This window comes from Montipora foliosa, chromosome 12 (assembly GCF_036669935.1).
Source record: "Montipora foliosa isolate CH-2021 chromosome 12, ASM3666993v2, whole genome shotgun sequence".
Taxonomy (NCBI): Eukaryota; Metazoa; Cnidaria; class Anthozoa; order Scleractinia; family Acroporidae; genus Montipora; species Montipora foliosa.
Window position 1 is genome coordinate 35,178,923 of NC_090880.1, and position 18,519 is coordinate 35,197,441.

At 39.8% G+C, this 18,519-nt stretch overlaps 2 protein-coding genes and 1 non-coding gene across 3 annotated transcripts; all 3 read right to left on the minus strand.

The window, feature by feature from the left end:
- Positions 1-411: 411 nt before the first annotated feature.
- Positions 412-6,877, minus strand: LOC137978864 (alpha-ketoglutarate-dependent dioxygenase alkB homolog 6-like). The gene is made up of 8 exons (XM_068825982.1): positions 6,823-6,877; positions 6,668-6,736; positions 4,880-4,940; positions 4,215-4,234; positions 4,056-4,082; positions 3,015-3,119; positions 2,582-2,692; positions 412-1,341 (listed from the first exon to the last, which is right to left on the minus strand). Exons 1-8 carry the CDS (start codon positions 6,856-6,858, stop codon positions 1,066-1,068), a joined length of 705 nt encoding a protein of 234 aa, XP_068682083.1. The 5' UTR covers positions 6,859-6,877; the 3' UTR covers positions 412-1,065.
- Positions 6,878-7,029: 152 nt separating this feature from the next.
- Trnag-ccc (transfer RNA glycine (anticodon CCC)) lies at positions 7,030-7,101 on the minus strand. The gene has a single exon. It is a non-coding gene; the product is annotated as a tRNA-Gly (tRNA).
- Positions 7,102-11,006: 3,905 nt separating this feature from the next.
- Positions 11,007-15,126, minus strand: LOC137978807 (uncharacterized). Its single transcript, XM_068825893.1, has 2 exons — positions 15,098-15,126; positions 11,007-14,995 (listed from the first exon to the last, which is right to left on the minus strand). The coding sequence occupies exon 2, from the start codon at positions 14,992-14,994 to the stop codon at positions 13,849-13,851; it is 1,146 nt and encodes a 381-aa protein (XP_068681994.1). The 5' UTR covers position 14,995; positions 15,098-15,126; the 3' UTR covers positions 11,007-13,848.
- Between the last annotated feature and the right edge of the window lie 3,393 nt (positions 15,127-18,519).

Below are 18,519 nucleotides of genomic sequence, written 5' to 3' on the forward strand. Positions count from 1 at the left end.
GCCATATAAACTCACAAAAGCCTTTCATTTATTAAAGGCCCGCCTTCAACCGACAGGCATTGCGCGCCGTGGAACAATTTTCAAATATGAAAATCCAGCCAAAGCTGAAATTCATCCAATCAGATTGCTATGATAAGCAATGCAGATTTTCATAAGAAAAACAAACGGTCGAAAAGCTTGCCGGTTGAAGGACAAAATGACCCAATTGCCGTGTTTTCATAGCAACTTACCTCTTCTGCACTCTCACTGACCAATCGGAAACGCAATATTCTGTTGAATATCTAATCACGAACCCGGTAGTTATCAAAGAAAAAAGGTACAGAAAAAAGGTGCCTCGTGTGCCACTTTTTTGTTCTTACCACATTTTGGCGTCATCTGTGATATGATTACTGAACAGACGCACGGCAACATGGAATGTATTTGTTAAATTTTATTTTGCTCGTCTTTTGTTTTATTTGCGAGGTTTATTCGTTAATACAACTGTACGTCAAGAATTTAAAAAGTCATCACGCGCCGAGAAAAGTGTGGCGAGGATAAAACTATCAGAGAGCGATAAAATTGAGATTCATCCCAAGCAAAGAGGAATTGTACGAAATTTGTCAATGAGTAGCTAATCTTGTCTCCACTCTTTTTGTCTAAGTCTGATTTTGCAGCTCGAACGGCTTTGAAATAATGACATTGCAATGTTGCAAGAATGTTGTTGAGATGATCCCAACGACAATCAGCCGAATCTGCGTTGTGTCATTCCGATGTAAACTCATTGCTATATAGTACATGCGACCAGAGATACTCTGAAGTGATCGCGAAATGCCCCGTGATGTCTCAGTCCTCCAGGGGAAGGAGTTGCATTTCGTATTCCATCAACTACCACATGGACTTGCGATAGCGGTGAGAGGGAAGCTTCGACGGTGCAGTCGCTATCATGAAGTCGCGTTTCTTTACATCAGACTCATGCACTCTATCAGCAATTTAATAGAGGCATATGATATCCCAATAAACCAATTTTCCATCAATAACGGTCGATTACTGCCGCCTTCCCTAAGAGAATTTCGATTTTGCGATCTCTTATCTTCCCAAACTCAGCTTGAACTTAAGAACCTTTGGAACATTTCTAATTGTGAGTGAAATTCTCGTTGCACGTTGTAAAGTGTCGCCAATCGACGCATTACAAGCATCCAAATTTGCTACACGCTCGGATACGATGTCACATGTTCTCTCCGCAATGCCATGCAAATAATTCTTATAAAGATCTTCTGTCAACAGAAACAAACTTCTCGGCTCTAGAAGGACAGACATCAAATATCGATCCTCCAGGCTTAACGCTGACTGATCAGAGGGGTCCTGGAAAAAGATGGAGAAGGGAATAAGGATATAAGTTCCTCAAAGAAGACCCTACTAAAAAACGTGTCAAGAAGCTAAAACGAAGAGCCCTATACTGATTCTAACGGTGGTTTCGCCCCGTAGCGAGTTCGCCCCGTTCAAGTTCGCCCCCAATATAACCGAGTCCGCCCCACAGTTTACCTAGTTCGCCTCCAAAGTAGACCAAGTTCGTCCCACGATCGTGCAATCTTTTAGCTATCGACCGTCGCTTTCGGGGCGTCACCTGACTCGTCGCCAGTCGTCTTCATACATGGCGCAGGAAGAGATGGGTACCGAGAAAGGGAGCGCAAGGTGAGATAGGTAGGACGAAAACTCTCTTCCACTTCGCCGTGTCGCTGCCGTTTGTTATATGAAGACGACTGGGGACGAGTCAGGGGTGTCACCGTGACTGGCCGTGGGTATCTCAATGCGAGCAAAACCTGGGGAGACTCTCCCCAGATTTCACTTACTTTGAGAAACCAAGATGTCGGCCCCTTTCAATGCGGCCCATTCGTGAACATGCCATTAATAGGGACAGCGCGTCACCCACGACTTGTTTCCTCAAAATTTCATGAAAATTACATGACGGGTGGCTTACATCACACTTAAGAAAACTGAAGAAAAACAAACATTTTATAACACCTAACCATTCTTGAACAAGTGCTTAGGCTTAAACAGTGTATATCAGTGCTACAAACCCACAAATGGTCAACTTTGCGTACATTGGAACGTTTTGCTTCGTTGATTTTGGCTTGGGTGACGCGCTGTCTCTAACAAAATTCCATTCGTGAAAGGCCTGAACAGTTCAGTGTGTGTTTTCGTGCAAAAGACGCTTTAAGGACGGTGCCTACTATTGTTATTGCGCATACGGTCTGCGCATCTCGAGGTACTCGGATTTCCTATGGGTATTAAAACAGGGATATTTTTGCCCGGTTCAAAACTATGCGGAAAAAGCAGAACTTAGCAAGTGCTCTTGGTATCCAAAAAAAAAAAAAAAGAACGCCATACATTGCTTTGTATTCTAAAGCTTTTTACAAACATTGTTGATTAAATATCTTCGAAAAATGCGTGGTTACCCCTAATTTTCTTTTTGGATTTCAATAATAGTTGTTAAGATCTGCTTTTCCCGCACATTCCGGAAACCGCGCGAAAATACCTTTGAATTAGTAGGCACCGTCCTTAAATTAAGATTAAGTCCTGATTGAACACAGTCGAGCAGTACCTGGGCATCACCAAATGACTTTTCCAGAGGATCATAGAAATCCAGAAAGGTGTGTGAGCCAAGATTGATCGTAGAAACAACTGGATAAAACAGTGGCCCATCTCCATGAGGCTATAAAATGAACAAAAAAACCTTGGAGAAAAAATGATAAATTGCAACCCCTGATTACTTGTAGGTGGTAGGACTTTCGTAAGTTAGCAAAATAAAGGACAAACAATCTTGCAAGGCTGGATGTTATTCATGAAACCCAAAGATCAGAGTATTCAAAGTACACTCGTTTCTTATATTTCACCGTCACTGTGATCCTGTCGTGTTAAAAGGCATTTGCATGAGCGGTTCTGTGGGCCACAGGTTAGAGCAAAGTAATGCTTAGAATGAAAATGACACACACACACACACACAAAAAGAAAACAATAGCTCTTGAATTTCTCACCATAATGCCTTGTCCTGGTTCATATTCATTGACAAGAACATGATTTGGTTTGACTGAGTCAAACACCTCCAGTGCACCAATCTTGTTGGCATATGTCTGTAGCCACTAATAGAAAGCCAGAAAGCACTTTTGAGTGCAAAAGTAGTTAAGAATCTTACAGCTGTAAATACTGCATGAACACAGTCTGGAAATTGGATGATTATATCAGTTCTAGACTCAGCTCCAAAAGATATGTATCAAGGTACTTCCTGCTTTCTCAAAACCCAACTTTTGATTCATCATCAATCCAATTTTGATCCGGGTTTATCCCCGTAAACGGGGATGGCCGGATTTACCCCACTTTGCCAGCAATCTTTCTAACTCCCACTCTCTATCTCGCTCAATTCATGGCGTCCTTTTTCTCCAAACCAACGCTCTTGCTCTCCTTCTCCACTAGCGTCTTCCAGATTCGATTTTGGAAAACTAGTGAACTTTGAACGATATTAAAGTGTCTAGTGTATTTAGCGTTGGGGCAATAATAATTCTTGCAGAAACTTTAAAGAAATCACATGAAATCATATGTTGGTTTTTGAGGAGAGGGGAAAACAGTAGTACCTGGCAGAAAAACCCCCAGGGGGACTCCCATATGGAACAGACGGGGATGCTCGTCGGAAATTTTGAATTTAAGCCCCTAAAGGAGACCATCTGGGCGTGGCTCAAGCTTTTTGTGACCCCTAAAGGAGACTAATCTGAGCATGGCTTAAGGAAATTTTGACCCCTAAAAACAAGTTAAAAAGAAAATTTGACTTCTGTTTCTCTTCGCGTAATTCTGTGTTTCTTTGCGGAACCCTAAACGAGACCTTGGCGGCTTAAAATATTGGCGCTTTTCCCGGAACACCCTAAGCGAGACCAAAATCCAAAATTTACACCCCTAAGCGAGATGACGAGCATCCCCGTCTGTTTCATATGGGAGTCCCCCCCCCCCCGGGACCTGACCACGAAAGGGGACCCATGTTAAAGGAAAGGAAGAGTCTCTGTAGGGGATGTTAATACTTGACTTACTGGTGGCAGCTTTTCCGCAACCATTCCCTAAACACATAAAAAAAGAAAGTTACAGCAATGTTTTTCAAACATTTTAACTGATAAAGTGGAAAACATCTGGGTTATATAGTTAGCGTAACTCAAATACACCCCTGTGCAATAAAAGTGTCACTTTTTTACCTTTGGGTGAGGCAATCCCCCTGAAATGAAAAAATTCAAAGCACTACGATCAAGAATAGGTCAGATGCATAACGAATATTCAGCAGATGTAAGACATAAGGTTAAGAATAATGAACAAAACGACAAAAGGTGCAGAGATAAATGAGCGAGCGACTATTAAGTTCAGATCTTATTTAAAAAAAATTGCATCTGTTTTCATTTTCCAGAGCAAATGTATTTTTGAAACAATACATCAACATCAATAAAAATATTAGGTAATAATAATTGTACAGGCCTCTGTAGGGCCAGTATTTTAGGAATCATCCTTCAACGTCAGCTGATATCACTTGAGATCTGGCCCCAGTAGTTCGATGAGTGGATATATAGTGATATTCACTGAATCAATCACTATATCCACTGGATAACTCGATTGGTTTTGCTAGTGTTTATCTGGTGGATATCAACCTTTTCAACAACCGAGGCCTGGACAAAGCTGTTCAAAGGGTGGATAGTGCTATCCACTGAATAAATCACTATCCAGTGGATAATTAAATAATAATTATTGGTTTTGCTATTATAGTGTTTATCCACTGGATAGTAATTTATCCGGTGGATGGCATTATCCACCTTTTGAACAACTAAGGCCTGAGTGAAATGTTTATGACATCGTTGAATTAATTAATTACCCCAATTTTGGAGCCTCCTTCCAGAAAGTTTAGTCCATTTCGGTTTGGGTGCACCATTCACCTGGTAACAAATGTAAATACAAAGAACAAAAGTTAAACAGCACTGAACAATTTTCGGATAAAAGATATCCTGAGAGGCATCTTAGGAGGCAGTGTGGCCCAGTGGTTAGGGCGCTTGCTTTAAGATCCGGACATCCCAGGTTCAAGAACCACTCTGACCACTCATCAAATTCGATCCTGGTAGTCCCTGGTTCAACTTCTCGGCTGCATTTGTAAATGGCCAACTGGTTTGCCTCCAGTCAGTTGGGATTTTTAACATTTGTTGCTGTTTCGTTGATTTCGTTTCATCAACCCTGAAAAGCTCCTATGGGGAGAGGTCAATTAAGTAGTATTTAGTATTTATTTATTTAACTCTTGAAAAAAAATTGGTTTTAAGGTAATTCCCTGGAGTGTTTGTGAATAACCTCACTACAGGGCACAAGTTTCAAAAGAAACCTAGTTAATTTCTCTTAAAGTTTTCCCTGTAGAGATTTACCAGTATGGGTACTGATATAATAAGGCTTATTTTTTGGTTTTAATGTTTGGATTATGCCTGGGAGCCAGGCAGATATATTCCTATTTTTGGCCTAAAATAATTCCTTAATATTTATACTTTCCTTTGGGGAAATTTTTTATTCTTTGCCATATTACATGTATGGAAATGATATTACCTGACATTTTGAAGTGGTAAAAAGTCAAGGTTGTTCAGACGGTTTTGCCAATATTCTGTAATTTGTCATTTTTTTAAATATATTGGATTAGCTCTGACAGATTTTAACACTGATATTGGGTATTTTAGGAACTGTACGTGGCTAGAACTGAGCCAATTTAAAAACATTTTACTGAAGGGAATGCGAGAAAATTAACAGTTAGTTTTACAGATTTGGTCACACAGACACAAAAATCAGAAAAACATGTTCAATTCAGGCTTTAAGTGCCATACTAGTGCCCAGCTTGTGTGCCGCCCTAAAATTCTAGGGAGCCTCTTTAACAAAATAGCATTACATCTGGGCGGTCACGCCAAAACGAATACTGCAGACTGTGCAGACCAGGGGTAAAATATGACGTTACCCTCACTATTATTGAGAGCTAACCGTAAACAGGCTAACCTGGATGTTATTTAGGCCTAATTAGGCTAACCGAATGTTATTTAGGCCTAATTCAGGCTAACTAAATTTTCATTTTACAGACGGTCTGCACAGTCTGCAGTCTGCGTTTTTCAGTGTCCCACATCTGGGGTCCTCTATAAGAGTCAGGGTAGTGAAATCCAGAAAATTCAATTTCAATGGAACGGCCTTAATAATTTATTAACTATTTATGAAACATCGCTGTTTGCAATAGCAAACTCACTGTTACGTCATCTATTGTCATTAATGTGCCAACCAGGCCCGGGTTGCTCGAAGCATGGTTAGCGCTAACCAGCGTTAACTACCATGGAGACCTATAGGTTTTGATACCTCTTAACCAACGGTTAGCGCTAACCAGGCTTCGAGCAACCGGCCCCAGAGATCTATTGGCTGTCGAAACAAAGGTTCTTTTTTTCTTTGGTTGGCAAAATTCAAATATCAAAAGAATTGTTTATAAACAGTGAATATCGCTACTAAATGAATAAGAAATCTTTTGAAACAGCTTTTGAATATTATGTCGTAGTCTAGCCTTTACATTCCAATATAGTTAGGCTCATTTAAAGATTTGTTTACTCTAGATATTATTTCGCCGCAACAGCTGTAGGCTAGCTATTGAAGATACCTGTTCCAAAAGGTACTTTTCTTCGTCTGCAGGAAGGAAGTTAGGAATGTAAAATGCTTTCGGTGGCACCTAAAACCATATAAAAGTTTATACTGCTTAGTGATATTCAAACAATGACTAACAATAAGCGCCTTTGCTTGATGGACGATTCAAACCTTGTCTATAACAAAATCTTCCAGGTCAAACGCCATCTTGCTCTGTTTAGTTGAAACCCAGTTCTCTCTCATTTATTACGATAGCATGGGTTCCCGTTTCCCCCGCTAAAACGCCGAGCGCCTCGCTATACGACGTGAAAGATCGCTGTAAAATTAACAAATAAGGCAAGTAGACGAAAATTCGAAAAAGGAAAAATATTATTTCTCTGCGCCAGCCGGGAGTCGAACCCGGATCAACGGCTTGGGAAGCCGCCATGATAACCCTTACACCACTAGCGCCTACAAAGGCCATTTCGGTGAAATAACACTATTTAAAGCTAAAAACCCTTCGAAGAATCAATGACCATATGAATGAGTAGAGGAAAAACCCAAATCAGCTAAATTACATGCATGGTAGTGAAAAAACCTCTAACATTGCTTCTTGTTTGAGGTTCTTAGAACTTAACAATAACAAACGCATAACCGCAAACAAGGAAACGAGAAACCAAATAAGACACTGAATAAACCATTTACCTAGCTGCTTAGGAACCAATCACAAATGTCCTCTAGACAAAAACGAACTCTAAATTGTGAATACCAGAGTCATCGAAGAGTTTGCCAGCACTTAATCGTAAATTTTTCAGATGCATAGCACTGTGTTTAGAATAAGGCAATTCCTTTGGATCTCGAGAAAACTTAGTGAGGCTTCTCAAGAGACAACTGTTGATACCAATGTATAGATGCTTGCTTGTGCTATTGAATGAAATACAAGGTAAGAATCTTTGTTCTATCAACGTAAACTTGTTGACTTATGAATCTTGCAGCGAACATTGCCATTATTCATCTTTATAAGATGTGCGGTTTATAAGATCTAGTGAAACTTTCAGCTTCACATTAAGTAAACATTTATAGACGCTCACACAACTTCGAAGTTCAGGGGCCCAACAATAATCTTTGGTGAAATATGTGTTCGGGAGAGCCAATGCAAACTATTCTACGAATTTTGGTTTTACCTTGCCAAACAGCTCAGTAAAGATTTATTTACTAAAGCATTTCCTAAAAGATTCGTAACCATGAAAAACTAGGCCCTTACGTTTTCGGAAGGGAAATTTGTGCAATTTATGGCACTTGAAAAGATCACCTGGCAGTTTATTCACGGAAGGTAACGTTCAGCCCCAGGGGGGGGGGGGGGGGTACTCGACATATCCCTGGGTGGGGACGTGCGGCGCGGCCCCTCATACCTTGACCCTGTTTAAGACAAATATCGCTAATTTTCCTACCCATTTTAAGACAGAATTCCAATTTTGATACCCTGTTTAAGACATTTAACCCAGTTTAAGACAAAAATTGATAAATCGTTATCCTGATTAAGACAAAAATGATAAATTCGATACCCTGTTCAAGACAAAAATCCCGAAAAACATACCCTGGCTGGCCGCACGTCCCCATTAAGGCCTTATAAGGGAGTACCCCCCCGGGCGTTCAGCTAGAAATTTCTAAAATGAAGATACCGTTCCCTAAAATTCTTGGATACTTCAATTTTCAGCTAAGATATCCAAACAGATCAAATTCTTCTAGGTGATACTAAAAACATCTCTTAGACAGTCTTTATACATTGCCAGGAGCCTAGAAATTTGTCTCAAAGGCTTTAGGCTTAATCTGCTCGTTGGGTACAATTGGAAGTTAACCTGAAGAATACGTAGCATTTAAAGACAGAATAAGGAATTTAGAACCTGTCTGTGATAGAACTATGGTTGAACATTTTCTCTTAACTGAATATACACAGCGATGTCACGAAATTCTGTTGGAGTCTGTACCTGTGTGTTCGATATTCGAAAATTGTCGCCCGCCTTGCTTCCGATGATATATTTGCCTAAAACAGTCATTGGGTGCCCTTGTTCTAAACTTCCAGACGGTTTTTCAAAAAAAGCGCAAAGCTGAGCAACAGCAACAAGGTCTATGGTAGTATTTTTAACCAATTTAGATTGACTTATTTTCACGGTAGCTGTAAGGCCACCCCCCCCCCCCTTTTTTTTTTTTTTTGCGTTTAGGGCATCCCGGCCTTTTCCTTCTCCGTTTAGCGTCGTCCGACCGACCCAAATTTTTGGCATTTTCAAACAATAAAAAAGCTAACGACGTTTTTAAACCATTTTTATGTCGCATGGGAGTTTCGGTGGCTGATCCTTTTTTCCACTTTGTCTTAATTTTTTAACAACATCCACCAACTTTTCTGCCGTATTGATTTTGGGTTCAGGCCTTGTTGTTTTCCTGGCTCCACAGCTATGATGCTGGGGTACCAGGCCTCCAATTCCGAGACTGCTTATGATTTTTTTTTAGGTTTTTTTTTTCAATCCGACCGACCCAATATCAGGAAACGCATTTGACGCTAAACGAAAGAAAAAGGGGATAGGAATACGCCTATTTCTAGAGAACCTCTCGTTAGAATTTAATGAAATTTGGCACGAAAATACTTTAAGAAATAAGTACCTGAAGTGTTGAAAAAATCTCAACTTGAACAGAGGAAATCATATTCCAGTGAACCTTCAACAAGGGATAATTAAAGATCTCTCTGTCAAATTGTTATTTAAAAATAGTGTTAAGTTGTGAGCATCGTTACAAGCCGACTATACTTCTGGAAGGAAACAAAACTGATTTTACAGGCCTGTTTATATTTATTCATGTTGCTATGGCAATGGCATATAGGTCAGCTTAACTACCAAAAAACCGAAGTTCGTGTTGTTAACTTACTTGCTGCCATTTTTGGCGACCAAAGGATCTAGGATTTTAGAGAAAAAGGTAAATAAAACAGGTATCAAAAACTGTGTTTAGCCACCTTAAATCTTCCTTTCCTTACAAAGATAGACTCAGCCGTGGCCAAATGGCTAAGATTGTATATAGAATTGCCTGTTGGGACTGCAATGACTGTTTTTATATCGGAAAAAGTAAAAGACGATTGCATGCAGAAAAACTGAACATTTTAAAGCATTAATTTATGGTCCATACGTCGGCTCTTGCGGACCATGTTACATTTTATGTATAATAAATGAGACACTACTGATCAAAGATTTAAAGCCGACCTTAAAATGAATATGTCAGCAGCGAACAGCTGTGTTTTTGTCAACTCTATTGTTACTTGATAGTTAATAAGTTAGTGACCTTGTATAGTTAAACTCCAATTTTGTATTAACCGTCACTTCTGAACATGTATGCAGAAGCATTCGAAACGTCAAGTAGAAGATAATTTCAAATGATGCGTTTATATCTGATGTTTGTCACCGCTGTTTGGGTGTTATTTCTACTAAAAATAGCAAAAAATGTAGCACTCCCGTAGAAGAAAAAAATGTTTAGGACGGTGTCACATTATTGGGTTGTTACTAGCTGGGTCGAAATTTTAATATTGAGGACGATTCTATTTGTTTAAAAAACAAATATTTAATTTGAGAAGAAATAATGTTTTCTTTTAAAACAGCTGTCGAGAATTTTAACACCATCATGAGAACTAAGGAGTTAACTGGTCAGGTGAAATGGCCATAAATAACAATAACAAAACTAAGCAGTGTTCAATTTTCGCTCTAGCTTTAACAAGACGATGACGTGAAAAGTATAACAAGATTATGGTGGGAGAAGTTGTAAAGAGTGAATTTAGAATATTGATGAGGCAAACGGATAGAATGAAGCAAAAACGGAACAAAAGCGATGCAATTTTTCCTTATTCCTTCGGAAAGAGCCAACGAGATGGATACTTTCAGAGTTATCAGCGAGACTCAGGCCAAGCCAGGTCACAAAGAAACGACACAAAAAGAAAGCTATCGGTGGCAGAAAGACCTGTACTGCTCCCAGCATTGCCAAAAAGAACGCCTCTAGAGATGAATATGCGTAATTTGGCCTGTGGGTTTCCGTTTCAGCCGAAAACGAAGAATCGTACGCCTCACACGTTTCCAAAGTTCCTGCCGAAAATAGATCTAGAAACAAGAAACGCTGAATTGAGCAAAGACAACAAGGGGAAAATATGGGCAAACAACAGACTTCCACCCTTGAAAACAATAGTAGTACCTCTAAGGACGGCGAGGGATGCTTTATCTACAGCAGCAACATTACGAGGTCTGGTTAAGCTGACTTCAGAGGAGAAATGTATTTTAAGATTTCGCCTTTCCAATTACCGGTATGCTAAGGACGACAACTCCCCTCAATTGACCAGTTGAACCGATGGGGATCGACACCAACCCGCAAATAAGATTTGTTTATTTACAGCTCAGAGTCAATTGTACTCATATCTGAAGCTAATTGTTGTTGGGGATCGTTGTTGGGCATTTCGCTACAGTGCATGGCTTGCGCAGTTTTTACATCCTGGGAGAGTCGAAACGGAACGAAGGAAACGGAGAAACATTCCGGACTGGCGAAAATTTCTCCCGTCTTGTTAACTTTCGGTACTACGTTTCTTCATCCCTTCTGAGCTGACTGCCAGGTGCCCTCATAAAGTGTCCAGCCTTAAAAGGTCAGTTCGTCAGTTGCAGAAGTGTGCATATTCCATAGTCCGAGGTATATAATAGCAAATTTGCTCCTCAGCCTCATTCTACTGTGCCAAAAGTATAAGTTGGAGGCCGTTAGTATTTTAACTGCTAAACCTGGAGCGACGACGTAATTATTCCTACAAAAGTAACAAGATCGATTTAGTGTGATTAAGAATGCGCGGACAGGGAAACTGTCCGCGTACGCTGAAACTGCTATACGAGCAAACTGTTAATATATCTATTATTTGTATAATTTTCAGCGGTGAATATAAGAATTCGGTCTAAAATTCACCGCGCTACCCGGTGAATATAACACTTTGGAGGCGCGGCTTCTAAGCTAAGCAAGCATTTTTCTTGCCTTTTTATCATGTTTTAGTATGTTGTTTTGCACTAATTCTTGATATTCACCGCTGAAAATTATACCTCAGGCTCAGTGAATATTGGGGAATGTTTACCTCCACTACCTCTCGGTAAAAATTCCCCAAATTACCTCAATGAATTGTTAATTATACGCGCAAAATTAAAAGAGAACAATTACGAAAAACGGCGAGTGTCTTTCATCATGAAGGACGGTGCCTACTAATTCAAAGTTATTTTTGCGCGGTTGTATGGATATGAGGGAAGTTCTGCTTTCTCCGAATAGTTTAAAACTGCACAAAAATAACCCTGCATTAGTAATTATAAGCACTAATCGATAGGAAATTCGAGTATCTGGAGATGCGCAGAACGCATGCGCAATAACAATAGTAGGCACCGTCCTTAAAGGCAGCGGCGTTAAGACCCAAAATCGATGACATAAAAGAGAAATTTTCCTAAACAATCTGGCGTTTAGTATATATACGCCTGAGCTAATAAATGAGAAAAGGTGAGATAGCCTGGGGTTAAGGTTGCCTTCAGATCAATCCCAACCATTCCTCCTCTACTGACTCCGTGAGCTCCTGGCGTGAAAAGTGACATAAAAACGAATTTGGCTGGGTTGAAGATTTTTACTAAGAAATTATTGAAAGGAATTTGTTACGAATCCTTTTATTCTACAATTCTTTTTTTATAGTAGATACTGTGACCTACCTGCTGATCCGAGTCACAGGTAACTCAAGTCCAGGGTTAGAAATGATGTGTATGAATGATATGCTTAAATATGCTAAAAGGGTTTGTTTGTAAAGCAGGGCATACTTTCTTTGAAAGTAAAAGTTTAGAGCATTTCACAATAAAACAACATCCCATACAGAAGAGTTATATTTGTTCTCTGATCTCAGCTTCTGCGATTTTTAGTGAATTATCGTTGACTATGATTTTAATTTTGCGGTTCATATTCACACCATCCACACCATAATGATACGTTACTTACATTAGTGACCAGACAAATAAATCATGCTTCTTTTGTTGCATTCGTTTTAGCATGAAGTGCAAAAAGGTTATTTGCTATAATTTGCATGCGTGAAACCTAAGTTTTAGCATAGTCAATACATAGCACAATCAGACAAAAAATTCTGATAAATCTGCATCAGTTTGTGGTTAAAAGACGTCATACAGAAACAGCTTATTAGTCTCAGTTTTGTCAAGAGGAGGAAAAGAGAGCCTTTAAGTCAAGAAGAGAATATACTACTTGAAACTTCTTTGCCATAATGGAATTCCCATCGAATTTACTGTTTTTGATGCATATGGAACTTTTGAAACTCGTTTTTTTTTCCTTTTTTTCGGCTGATTACTAACCTTGCATAACCGACAAGTGCCAATTTTTCTTTAAATCTGAAGGGGCCCTCGACGGAAAATTTTGTGGTGTGTGTTTAATTTAATGCCCAAGTGGAGTTCCCCATCAATACAGGATGTTCCGCAATATTATTATATCTCTGAGATAGTACGCGCGCTGTAATTGGCTAAATTAGCGGGCCGTATTTTACAGTACGGCCCGCAGTACAGCCCGCTAAATTTAAAATTTCAACAAAACATCATCTAGCGAGTTTTTCATGTCATTTCTGTTGCATAAAATTGTACTGAAAACTGTTTGAATCTTGCAAGCAACTATTTCAAACTTAACAGCCAAGAAGATTTAGTTTTTGGGATTTTGGCACGGCATTCTTTGTGGCAGTTGAACCTTCCGCTTCACTTTGACTAGTTTCCTTGCCCGCGCGCCGGTTAACCTCAGAGATATAATAAATATCTTACTAACCTCGTTTTCTCGGTCCGTACTGTAAGTTACGGATCCTCGTTTTTTCCCGTTGATTTATGCGCTTGGGCCATAAATCAACGGGAAAAAACTCGGTCCATAACTTACAGTACGGACCGAGAAAACGAGGTTAGTAAGAGGTATCTACAGAAAAGTAGGCATCTATTCAGGTTTGTCCGGTGATGTTCCCGGCAACATTTCGGGGGAAACTTAAATCTTTGGTAACACAGTCTTTCCGAGCCGTTTTACCGCAATAGTTCGTTGAGTGCCCCTGCTAATTATATGTAGTATCCACCAACATGCCCTTTTTTAGCTTCGAGTTGAACCCGTTAATCGTTTCTTGCGGTTCCCTCGGTCAAACAATTTTTATCATCTCGAAGGAGATAGCACCGGAGTCGTTGGCGTTGGGCTCCTTTGTTCGTCCCACCCAGCATTTGGAAGATAAACATGTATTGATAGTTTTCGTCCAGTTTCGTCTTTTTCCAGTTTGTCTCTCTTTTCCGGACTTTGACTTCTTCCTCTGTGAACAACATGTCTTGCCCATGGTATCAGCAAATTCGGAGTACTTCTACCCAAGGGAGGTCTATGATTTGGCATCCGGAAGCGAGATCGAAACTTTTGAAAAAGTTTCAACCCTTCTTCGTTTGATGAATTACAAGATAAAGAGTTTCTTGTTCTTAATTCCACTCGCCATTCTTTTTCAAGTAGATTTAGTCCGTGGGGATCGATTTCAAAGCGTACTGGCTTCGATTTGCCCCCCACTAGCAAAAACATTTCCTCTTGATCTCTTCGTGCGTGCGTTGGTTGTGATGACACGTTGTTTGCAAGTGCTCTCTGGAAGTAAGTTTTGCTAAAGCCATGCTCTCGACCGTTCATGGAAATCGTTGCAAGATTTTCATAATTGCCTGAGTCGTTTCTCCGGCATTTCATTTTCTTTAAGCACGAGTAGAGTTTGTTCAAAGACACCCCATTCGAACAATTAACAGCGCCAGCTGTCTTTCCGTTGCCAACCACTTCAGGTTCGCTAACCTCTTCTGGAATGCCCGGGCAACGCTTGCTTTGATTTTTTTGACTTACAGTCAAATCCATTCTCTGTCCCGTGCATGTGATACTGCCGAATGGATAAACATCCTCTGTTTCCAACGTTGACCCTGTTAACCGAGTTTGTATTGAGCGTTGCAAATCAACTAAGTGGTTCCTATTTATGTCCACAGCTCTCTCGATTCCGACTGCCTCCTCTGATACCATCACGAATTGATCCCTTTTCGTGTTTGCACATAGTTCATCTGAAGTTCGAGGGTCTTCAGGTTTCAGAGTAGGTGTAAGATTGGCGTTTATTCCCAAAGAGCGGCCTTGAATCGTACCGTCCAGTCTGGTATTCAAATGCTGGTTTTCTACGCTTTCTTCGTCAGGTTGACTTGATCCTATTTTAGCATAACTGCACAGAAACGATGGCGGTACTCGAAACTGACCTCTGGGTAACGCATCCTCTCCGCGGAAAAATGAAAAACTCATTCTGTAACAATTAAATCAATAAACATAAACCTTCCATTGCAAAAACTCAAGATCTTTGGCCTCACAAATCACCATTTTGTTGTCCTTGCAAAAGTTTAGTTACCTTAACGATCCATGTACAATTTTTGTAATGTGAACGACATCCATGCTAATTAGTTTACTTATTAAACAAGCCATGCATCCAGTATTATTTACTCTAATCCTATATTTCCACATAGACACAGCACAGAACAATTAAGGTTTGCGGTCAATATGTCCAACAATGAATTTAAGTCAAATAAAATGGCTTCTTCATTTCCATAAGAAAGCGTCTCGAGGATTTAAGAATGGCTTGGATACTCAATGAACGGATTTGCGATTTGAACCATCACAAAGATTATGAAGCAAAGAAACTACTCTCTATTTAAATTATTTTAGCAATTTTAATCTTGATTAGTTTTATAATTCGGTTTGATTTGTTTTGTTTTTACCGGAAAACTAGTTTTCTATACCTCATTTATTTACCTGTGTAAACAAAATTACCAAAGACTTAACATACATAGAATTTGCCAAGCAATACGTGGGTAACATGACAAATTTCTGGCACGTCGGAGAATTTGCCGGGTTGGCAAATGTAAACGTTACATTGTGACGTCTTAATTTGTTGAAACTAACAGAGCATGCACGATATCTCTTTTTATTATATAGATACTGATGAAATACTAGGATTTCTCCTTTTTCTAAAAAATCATATCTTCACCGCGTGCAGTGAACGTATCATTTTTATCTTTCACATGTGAGGTTATAGCTGTCGTCATGGTAACGAACACGATTAGCCAATAAAACGCGAGCTTCTTCTTCATTGTACGATACTTTTGTGCTTCAATATAATTCTTCTCTACTACATAAACATTTTTATTGCAAATTTTACATTATCATGATTTGTTTTTCATAACATATGTTTCATATCTTGTTTCATGTTAAACAACATGCGTGTTTTAGTGGTTAATTTGGTGAACACTTTTTCATCATTTCGAAACTGAATAAAACAAGTTGTTTTAAATCTAGACATTTCATCAATATCTATATAATAAACGGAACATTACATGGCCGCTTGGGGATACGAATTTTATCTTCTCGTGCTGAAAGTATCTCTCACTCGTTCGCTTCGCTCACCGTGAGAGATACTTTCAGCACTCGAAGATAAAATTCGTATCCCCGCGCGGCCATGTAATATCCTCTGTTTTCATCTAAAAAATGTATCCATTGAATTCCTGAGGATACTTATAGCTGATTCGATTTTAAATGGAGTTTATTTAAAATTAAGGAAATAAACATTTGGCAGATGCAAGAGGACGGCTACTAAAAGAGTTATTGCATAGCTTCTTTCCCATCATTTCAACAACCTCGTCCCCAGGGTCTCTCTTCTTCTCTTCCTTGGAAAAAGAGAGACCCCGGGAACGAGGTTGTCATTTCAATTGTTTATTTCCCTGAAATGCAGGTGCATACCGTTCCCGTATTCTTGAAAAAAAGACACGCGCGTTTTTGAGATGCGGACGGCAACCAGAAGAGAGCAGTTCGCTTACCAGGACAGTGGTGTCCCCCAGATTTTTATACTAATCATCTCTAATGGAGAAAAGATACTAAGCAATGTAAATGTGGTTGTGTGAAGACAGGTTAAACGGGAAAACAGCTCACTTCCGGTAGCCGTCCGCGTCTCAAAATTGCGGCTCCCTCTAACCGTGCGGCTCCCTAATGTGTGCCTGTGCTTGTGCCTGTATCAAGGCTGAACAATTACAACGCGATGTTGTTTGTGGCACTTTAACCTGCCCTGGCCTTTGCCTGATAACCCATTGCCTGGTAACCCTGCGATGGACTAGCATCCCATCCAGAGGGGAGTATAAATACTCCTAGACGCTTCATGCTACGGAAACCGGAGATAAGCGCCGGCCTGATGGGCCTTCTGGCTCGTAAGCAGTGACTTTTGTTCGTAATTTACCCTGAATTACCCTGAAGATACTGTTAACTTCAATGGAATTCTGGAAAATGAACACGTTTTTGTCAAAGGCAACCCACCGACTCGAATCCTGGTCTGTTCGCTGACCATGCCTTCCACCTAACAAGGAGACGACGCGTAATGGGCTCTTGACCTAAACAGTTAGGAGCCGCTAAATGTTTTTTTAATTTTCACGCGCAAATCAAAATATGGATACAGTTTGGGTCATCATATGCACGATGACACTGTCACGTGGCCAGGGTATTGAGGTATCCATGATAGATTTCTCACATGCTATTTTCTTTCAAAATGCCCTCATTTAGCCAAATTTGGGGCAGATTCATTTGCCACCTTTACTCTTGGAAAATCCGCTCCAGCACAAGCCCATGAATAGGAACGTAAAACCTCATTGCGTTTATGAAAAGGTGTTTTTACACACCGAGTTATATTTTGATTGTATTTCCCACAAAACCAGACCTTTCCAGCTAATCGCATGTCTTGCATGAGCAATTATAACCCATGGTATTGAAAAAAGCCAAATCTTATTTAGAACTCGTCAAAAAATAGCTTGATCGGTGAAAATGCCGTTCCATAGAACTACTATTGGAGTTGTAGGCTACTGGCTCAAGGGAATTTTAACTTTGCACAGTTTCATCTTAACCTAAGCTTCTCCCTCTAAATATTTCTGAAATTTTGCTTTTGACATGTAAGGGACCCTTCGCACAGAATCAAGAAAACGATGGAAATGTTCTCCTCTGAGCGCTTTTTTCCATTGTAATTATCCCATCGCGCGCGCACTACAAAAGCAGGTGAAAATGTCTTTACTCATCGAGAAGAGTGTAGCCAAATGCTATAAAATGGTGGTCTTAAGTCTGAGCCAAGATTAATTTTGGGGGTCATGACAATTCTTTATGCAGCACTGATTAGTCTCGACAGAGGACTAATAGTAACTATTAGTATCACCCAACTAGTGGACTAATGCAAATCCTGCATTTTGATTGGCTACGCTACTAGAGGACTATTAGTATTAGTCCTCGAGTAGCGAAAAGCGTGACGCTTTCTTTCGCTTTATTCCCCAATAAATATTTCTTCAACTTGCATTTGCTAACTTTATTATTGCCTTTTCTGTCCGACTTGTCGGGTGATACTAAAACAATTAGACCCTTCGCCCTCAAAGGCCACGGGTCAATAGCCCATTCGGCTTCGACTCATGGGCTATTGACCCATAGCCCTTGCGGGCTACGGGTCTAATTGTTAAATAGTAATTTAATAACTCAAGATTGTGTGATTTAAAGTGGATAATAGAATTGACGATCCAGAATTGCTGATTAGAATTACTGAGTTCTGGTCCTTTCAATGTATATAAACGTTAACTGCTATTAAATGTGCAAAAGGAATTGGGTCTGTTTGTTTTTCCTGGTAAATTTTAGTGTCCACTTTTTCAAAAAACAAACCTAATTATTTCCAAAGAATGTACGGCTATCCCCAATTTCTATATCATATTCAAAGGGTAAAATACAGGGAAAACTACATTCGAATGAGGTAGCACT

What these genes read in the sequence shown, in the direction of transcription:
- LOC137978864 (XM_068825982.1), bottom strand. Translation starts at nt 6,858, where the DNA reads ATGGCGTTTGACCTGGAAGATTTTGTTATAGACAAG. An exon ending in GGGGATTGCCTCACCCAAAG is followed by an intron (nt 4,083 to 4,214) that starts GTAAAAAAGTGA and finishes TTATGTGTTTAG; the next exon opens with GGAATGGTTGCGGAAAAGCT. An exon ending in AGTCATTTGGTGATGCCCAG is followed by an intron (nt 1,342 to 2,581) that starts GTACTGCTCGAC and finishes ATCTTTTTCCAG; the next exon opens with GACCCCTCTGATCAGTCAGC.
- LOC137978807 (XM_068825893.1), bottom strand. Translation starts at nt 14,994, where the DNA reads ATGAGTTTTTCATTTTTCCGCGGAGAGGATGCGTTACCCAGAGGTCAG.